The sequence below is a fragment of the Neophocaena asiaeorientalis genome, unplaced genomic scaffold (genome assembly GCF_003031525.2).
Source record: "Neophocaena asiaeorientalis asiaeorientalis breed wild unplaced genomic scaffold, Neophocaena_asiaeorientalis_V1.1 scaffold70, whole genome shotgun sequence".
NCBI lineage: Eukaryota > Metazoa > Chordata > Mammalia > Artiodactyla > Phocoenidae > Neophocaena > Neophocaena asiaeorientalis.
Genome location: NW_020175410.1, coordinates 5,701,248 through 5,709,737, shown reverse-complemented (window position 1 = coordinate 5,709,737; position 8,490 = coordinate 5,701,248). Strand labels below are relative to the sequence as shown.

The 8,490-nt window shown below is 34.7% G+C and overlaps 1 protein-coding gene across 3 annotated transcripts in view; it reads left to right on the top strand.

Annotated features, from left to right (window-relative positions):
- Positions 1–1,216, top strand: part of PHF14 (PHD finger protein 14) — a 200,755-nt gene extending 199,539 nt beyond the window's left edge. For all 3 annotated transcript variants that reach the window (XM_024767099.1, XM_024767098.1, XM_024767097.1), the window contains one exon: positions 1,038–1,216. In XM_024767099.1, coding sequence (XP_024622867.1) covers positions 1,038–1,112 — 75 coding nt within the window. In that variant the 3' untranslated portion in view covers positions 1,113–1,216. The remainder of the gene's footprint in view (positions 1–1,037) is intronic.
- Positions 1,217–8,490: the final 7,274 nt, after the last annotated feature.

The following is an 8,490-nucleotide window of genomic DNA, read 5'->3' as shown; positions in this document are numbered from 1 at the left end:
ATATATACCTTGATTTGCATTTACTTAATAGAGTCAGTTTACTTAATAATTATTTAATTGTTAGCAAAGCTTAATAATTATTTAATTGAATTTGGTTTTTATACAGAGATGCAGGGTGATGTGTAGTGATATTGATGTTATTACTGCTGTCCAGAGATACTTAAGAAATTAAGCTACTCATACTTTAATTAACTCAGTAAAGAGTTAGACAGTGTTTTTTACTTCCATTAATAAAAATGGCAGGCCTATCAGAAATATTAGGAAAGCAAGACTGCTTTGTACTTACGTGTTGTTGAAGGAACATATATGATGAGATGGGTTATAAAATGTAAGATGAAATATTTTTCCAGATTCTCATTATTTATACTTTGGAGGTCACCATTTAATATCGAACACAAGATACACTTCATTCCTATGGAAGCAGACATTATGATGTCACTTTATTTATTCACCATGTTCCACAGGAACCTGCTATGAATTATGAGGCCACCACTTAGAATCGAAACTGTAGAATGTAAGCATTCTGTCACCTCACGTGCCCATTTTAGAGTTTCCTATTTTAGAACTGACTGATCTTCAGATAACATGGTGGCACAAGTAATTGGAAAATTGGCAGACCTGTCAAGAAAGTATGCTGGATGAGACCAAAATGCCATGCTGGGTACATAAAATGTCTCAGAAGTTAAATTTACTGTTTTTTATCAAATAGTGAAGTAAAAATATCTGATTGACCCCCTAAAAAGGACACTTTTTAGTAGCAGGTGCTTTCAAAGTAATTCTTAAGTCATTGATAAAATAAGTTGTTTTTAAAAACATACAGAAATTTTTAGTCAATGTGTAGTATAAAACAGCACCCACTGAGAATGTTAATGTTTAAATGTTGCATAATTGTGCCATTTTGTTTATAGCCTTTCCCCTACGATTGCTGGAGTCATGATAGTTAATTCTTCAGAGAAATGAAGTTAAAGTGTATTAAGTATAGGTGATAAAATGCCCTGAAGTTTATATTTTAATGTTTTCTAAAATTTATTTCACAGGAAGATGAAAATGAAGCTGAAAGAAAAAATACATCTCAGGAGCTCAACATGGAACAGAAAAATCCAAAGAAATAAAGGATTTTCTGTAGTGTTTTGAAAAGTTTGCAACTTATGTAGTAGCAGATGAAATTTCTAATTGTAAAATGTTAAATTGTAAAATCTAATTTGCAAAATGTTCTCAATAAAGTCATTGAAAATGAAATAGGAACGTGCGTTTGGAATTTGTATTTTTTAAGAGCGATTTAAACTTTTATATAAAAGTTAGACCGTTAAAATATTTTTTTAAATTCTTTACTGAAATTTGAGAATAAGAGACAGAATTTTATCTGTAACCCAAGTGTTAACACATGTGGATGACTTAAAAAAAAAAAAAAACTGAAAGTCTTTTCCCCTTACAAGCCTCTGTTGTCTTCTTCAAGGACCTTAACAGAATTCCAATTAATATAAAGAAAGTCCAACATAGTTCAAAAATGAACAGGAAATGCTTGCATGTGAAAACACTGAAAACCAACTACTGCCACAAGATTAAATACCATTTTCTGATTTCTCCCAATGTTTTTGGCAGATGTCTTTGGTTATTTAAAGCAGAGTTTCTTAAAATGAGAAGCAGAGTTTCTTAAAATGAGAAGCAGAACTTTGGAAGGCTTATAAGAGAATGCCAGCATACACTTCTTCCCCGTGAGAATGAAATCTGTATACTTAGCCTGGAGCCATAGTTTTATCACAAGCATCTGAGGAGCTCAGTAAAGGTGTGACAGTGGGACAGGCTGGCAGCTATGATACAGTAGGCTGAAATGGGGAAAACTGCAAGTAGGCAAGGTAGAAAATTCATTGATGTATAGCCTCAAATAATGTAACTGTGGATATCAGGAAAACAGCTATATCCCACAGATTAGACTCTTGGATGAATTTTGAAGCAGAGTTTGAGCCAAAGAAAAGCCTGAGTAGGCATGTCAGAGTCTGAGGAGGGCCTGTGCAATAAGCAAATACAAAGATTAATTTGACTTTTTCCCATTTTTTCCTATTTTTTGGAATAGATATTACTCTATTTCAGAATACCCATATTCACTTAGATTGGAGTTACATTAACGGTGTCACATTTGAAAAGAAACAATAATACATGATTCATATTATCATTAAAATCTATTACATATACTATGTTGTAGGTACTGTGCTAAACAGTATGCTTTATACCACTAATCATCCCTATTAACATATAAGATAGTTATTACTTTTCTTTGCGTTACCAATGATCAATCTGAGACTTAGGGAAAATAAATTAACCAAGGTCATGGAGCGTGTAATTGGCAGAGCAAAACTTCAAACCCAAGCAGTCTCACTCCAGAATATCACATTTAATTATTGTGAACTACCTATGTCATACCTCTTTCAATTCACTATCTTCCCCAAAAACATAGTCTTTCTTGTTAGCACCTTGTTTACCACCTGCTACCTCCCCTTTAATTATTTTTCTTCCCTAAATTCTTAGCCATGCTTAATTTGAAAACTTTGGCTTAAGTGAAGTAATTAACTACTATTCCAGCTCCCCTAAAACATGAAAATCCTGCTTTATCTTTTCTACGTTGAGTTACGATGGAACAAGTGTAAAAGCATCTTACTGCTTCTCTACAATTTTTCAGTAACTTTTTGGCCATATTTTTCAGTAGACTGTTGATTTAGTTACTAGTGTGCTGTCATCTCATCTCTTAATACTTTCATTTCTAAAATAAGTTGCTGAGTATGAGAAGAGGGACACTCAGCCACCCAACAGGCATTTTAAATATTTATATTTGTGATACCTTTAATCATTTAAAACTCTAGTTTTCCTTTTTAGAAATATTTTAAAATATTTATGTATCCCTTGGCTTATGGACAATGAATAATAAAGTAAAATCACTGTAAATTTCCTTTAGGGAAAATCTGCCGTATGAATTTATCAAATTTTTAGGGTTTATACACTTATGTCTAAGTATATACACATAAATCTTGTTATAATGCTAAAAGATTGCCCACATTATATGACTAAGCTGGTACTTTTTTTGAATCAAATTTTGCATATTATGTAGTTTTTTTATAGAATATAACATATTGTATTAGCTCAGGTTGCCATAACAACATACCTCAGGCTGCTAGGCTTCAAAAGCAGAAATGTATTTTTTCACAGTTCTGGAGGCTGGAAGTCCCAGATCAGGATTCAGTAGGTTCTGGCTTCTGGTGAGGACTCTCTTCCTGGCTTGCAGATGGTGGCCTTGCTTCATCCTCACATGGTCTTTCCTAGGTGAGTACACATAGAAAGAGGGCAGGTGAGCTCTCTGGTCTCTTTTCATAAAGACACTAATCCTATCGGATCAGGACTCCCAACTTCATGACCTCATTTAACCTTAAGTACTTCCTTACTCCAATACAGCCATACTGGGAACCAGAGCTTCAACATGTGAGAATTGGCAGAGGTGGGGATGGGGGGAGGGGCACATTCAGTCCATAACTTATTTAAATAAGTCCAAATGCCTGTTATAACAATTCCAGTTATGTTAAGGAACACTAGAGTGAAGTCCCAATGAAATGTTTATGGCAATGTGGATTATATATATTTAGGATCCTTAGAAACATTAACAATTAGAATATGATCTAACAATTGATTTCTAAAGAAGACAAACCACTACACAGTTATATATACGTGTTTTATCTCCACATCCCCATTACTTAGCTTGTTTCCTGACCCATACTGGGTAAGTTAGCTAAGTAACTAGCTTAGTTAGTTACAGCTAAGTCAGCCTGTAACAATACAGAATACCTGAAAGACAAAACTTCTTTATACTTCATGATGCCTGTATAATTTCCACCCACTCAACTGAATTGTATTTTCTTCATGTTAGTTATTGAGCTATACTTCTTCACATTTTCAAAGAATTTAAAAGTAAAACAACTTTTAATCAGTATTTGTCTCTATCATACTTACGTACATCATTTAAAAAAAAAACTATACAGAATTCTACTCTCTCCTCAGGTCTGTGGAACACACAGCAGAAGTAGGAAGAGGTATTAATGCTGTCCTTGAAAGGAAGTTTCTGTGCACTAAAATGCCCACGTTCTTAAATTCATCCAACAAAATTGTATTGGAACCTACTATATGCCATGCACTCTCTATCACCGGGGAATCATAACGAACTCCCTCTGCTGTCACTGTCTTAAAATCCTTAATACTTTTTGAATAAGGGATCCCACAGTTTTACTTTGCACTGGGCCTGGAAATTACATAGCAGGTACTAACATACGTTGCTTTTACTCTTTAAATCAGTTTTATTGGAGTATAATTTACATACAACAACATGCACCTATTTTGAATTAGCAGTTCAATAAAGTTTGATAAATGTACATATCTACATAGGTACATTTATAGCATTTCAAGATATAAAGCATTTCCATCACTCCAGAAAGTTCTCTTTTGTAGTTTTACAATCATTCACACACCTCTACTATAGCAGTGGATTTGCTTTATTTTTCTTGATTAGTTTGCCTGTTTTAAAATTTCATGCAAATGGAATCATTTCATATGTATTCTTTTGTGCCTGGCTTTCTTCACTCAACATAATATTTTGAGATTCATCCAGGTTATTTAATGAATCAATAGTTTATTCCTTTTTATTACTGAGTACTTTTTCATTGTATGAATATACCACAATTTGTGAACCACCATTGTGTGAATATACCACCTGTTGCTGGACATTTGAACAGACATTATACAAAAGAAGATTTACAAATGGCCAATAAGTGTATGAAAACATGCTTGACATCATTTAGTTATCAGGAAAAAATACAAGTTAAAACCACAGTGAGTGACTACTGTATACCCATGGAAATGTCTGTGTTGTCCAATACAGCAGCAACTAGCCACATGTGGCTATTAAGCACTTGAAATACAACTAGTCTGAACTGAGATGTGCTGTGAGAATAAAATACATAACCAATTTTGGTGACTTAGTATGAAAAAATGTAAAATATCTTAACTTTTGATTACAGACTTAAATGGTAATATTTGGATAGATTTGGTTAAATAAAATATATTACTAAAAGAAACTTCAACTATTTTCACTCTTTTAATGTGGTTCCTAGGAAACTTGGATGTGTAAATTCCATTGTATTTCTACTGGACAGTCATAGGTGATCATTTAAACTCAGATGATGAAATGTTGGTGAGGTTATAACACAACTGGAATTCATACAAAGAACTCAGCTAAGCCGTATCAGGCTCACGGCCCATAGAAACTCAGAAATAATAATTGTTTTGTTATAAGCTGTATATTTTTGTGGTAATTTTTATGCACCAATAGAACTCTAATGGAGGTATTACACAAAAGGTTAGGGATAGGTTGCTACTGCTGGCAAGTTAGGCATTCAGCAATGGTAACCAAATCAAGAGTAAACACTTATATTATTTTCTATACACACAGCCTTCATCCCTCCTGAATGTCCATTTTATTCATGAGCCTATTAAGAAAGCAGTGATGGAAAGAAGCAGACTAACAACCAAGGGAATTGTCTTCTTGTCCACGTGATTGCTGGTCCAAGTGTAAAATGGTACACCACTTTGGAAAAAAGTTTGGAAGTTTCACATGAAGTTAAACATGCCCTTAATATATGACCCAGTTACTCTGCTATAGATTTTTACACACGAGCAATGAAAAGATATGCCCACAAAAAGATTTATATATGAATATTTTAAACAACTTTATTCATAATATTCTTAATAGCCAAAAACTAGAGGCAATTTTTTTTCTTTTAAGTAGAAGTTGTGCTTCATAATGGTCATTTTTTTTTTACAATTCATAGAGTGTTCTGCCTATCTTTTCCTCTAAGAGTTTGATAGTGTCTGGCCTTACATCTAGGTCTTTAATCCATTTTGAGTTTAGTTTTGTGTATGGTGTTAGGGTGTTCTACAATAGTGTTTGTAACAACACTTTAAAAGTAATAACTATCTACAAATGATGCTAACGAAAGTTTAAAAAGAAATTAAACAACATACAAAAAAATTGTAAAAATTCAACATTCAGGGGCTTCCCTGGTGGCACAGTGGTTGAAAGTCCGCCTGCCGATGCAGGGGTCACGGGTTCATGCCCTGGTCTGGGAAGATCCCACATGGCGTGGAGGGGCTGGGCCCGTGAGCCATGGCCGCTGAGCCTCCGTGTCCGGAGCCTGTGCTCCGCAACAGGAGAGGCCACAAAAGTGAGAGGCCCCTGTACTGCAAAAAAAAAAAAAAAAAAAAATTCAACATTCAAAAAATAGTGTGATGCCTTCTTGAAAACATTTAATGTAAAGATTTTTAATGATTTCATGTTCTGTTTTAATGATTTTTTGAATGACTTTGCACTTGAAAATACACTGAAACACAATTTAAAATGGTTAAACCTTAACTTTATCTTCTGGATAATTCTATCCATTTCCATTGGGATTAGAAAGCTTGACTGAGAGGGAAAGCAAGATGTATGCCCAGTTGCTCCAACTTTACATCACAGTTTTTTGTTTGTTTTTTTGCTGTACGCGGGCCTCTCACTGTTGTGGCCTCTCCTGTTGCAGAGCACAGGCTCCGGACGCGCAGGCTCAGCGGCCATGGCTCACGGGCCCAGCCGCTCCGCGGAATGTGGGATCTTCCCAGACCGGGGCACGAACCCGTGTCCCCTGCATCGGCAGGCGGACTCTCAACCACTGCGCCACCAGGGAAGCCCTCCAACTTTAAATGACTATAAACTGCTTTGAGTTTCAACTGTCTATGAACTTCTTTGAGTTTTATTTCCACACACATCAAATAAGACATGCTCTTTCCAAGGTATAATATTTCTCATTTGTAACTTTCTGATCATCCAGATGAAATGAAGTGAGTCTAGGTAGCTTTGCTTCTCTAATATTTTTTGGAAAGCAATAATTATATTCTTATTGTGTGTAGATATACATTCTTTCGTACGTATATTCTTTCTGTGAAACAATCACTAAGACTCTCCTCTAAGATTAAAACATTTGGAGGCATTTGAAATATCTGTACTCTCTTGTAATTTGTCTTGTTTTTCCCAGATGCAACCAATTGTTGCTCTTTAAGTTGGACGTGTACAAAACAAAACACGGAAAATATTTCCTATAAGTGCATCTCCCCCATGGCTATGTAAGATTTATTCCAAAATCCACTGAGAAAGAAGAAATAAGTTCAGTTAATTGCTTTGACATTTTCCAATGCCTTGGATCCCTGAGGCCTGCACACATTTCTATTGGTTGGGTGCTAGCACCGCATGAAACTGGAGCAACTTACTCCTCCTAAGAGTAGGCTAAATAATGCTTACTCTGAATAGTGAAGGTTGATTAGAAACCCTCTCTTTTCACATTACCTCAAGAAAACAGTTTTTATACAGCCATGAATGAGCAAATTTCATCCCCGTCCCAGACTATCCTGAACAATCACAGCAAGTAATAATTGTCTCCCCATGGTGAATTCAATGTGGAGTCTGGGGTTTTGTTATCTAGAGAGGAAGTTAAGTGCTAACAGCAACCGCATGAAAACACATGCAACTATGGCATAATTCTGATTTGTTTAAAAAAAACCATTCATTTCCTTTTTACAAAGCCAACTAAGTACAACCATTTAAAACTGTTGAACCATGAAAGCCATTTTCCTTAAGGGTTTTAAATTTAGGAACAGACTCATGAAATTTATGGCTTTAATGAGATATTCTTTGCCTGCAGTCAAGATGAGAGCTAGATCATTGGTTTCTCAGCATGACACCTACATGTTCTGTACACTTGATATCATTAGGCTCATCAAAACACAGCCAACATCACATTAACGTTTGAAAGGTTCGCTTTTGTCTCTTAGTTTATGTCTGTCATTTACACCTATGGCATGCTAAATATCTCACTCTAGAATAAAAGATATACTCTACCTTTATCAATACTGTCAATGGAGTAAAAAAATTGCTATTTTCATATCCATGTTTCAAGCCACAGTCAATAGATATGGTTTCCAGGAAACAATAATTGAATCAGATGTTGTGTGTATAAGTCTGAATATGATACCCTTACTTTTGATACATAAGGAGCAGAAAATGTGGATTGCCCTGATGCATGCAGTTCCAACCATTATCATTTTTAACATTGAGTCTAATTCTAAATGTGATAAAAGATTATTGTTGCTTTTAAAGATAGATGAACTCTTGCAGGATATTCAGATTTCAGGGCAATGAGAAAGGCAACTTATTAAACAGTATCAGAAAGAGGTAATAACCACTGTAGAAATATGTCATCATGAAATAACACATATGAAAGAGCTCTGAAGAATCAATCCTACTATTTGCAAAATATCATTATTTTTTGACATTATACAATAAAATTCTATGATTAAGGAAACTAATCATTTAAGTTGTACTCTTAAATTTGTGCAAATGTTTGAAAGTATTTTATCTGTAAGCTT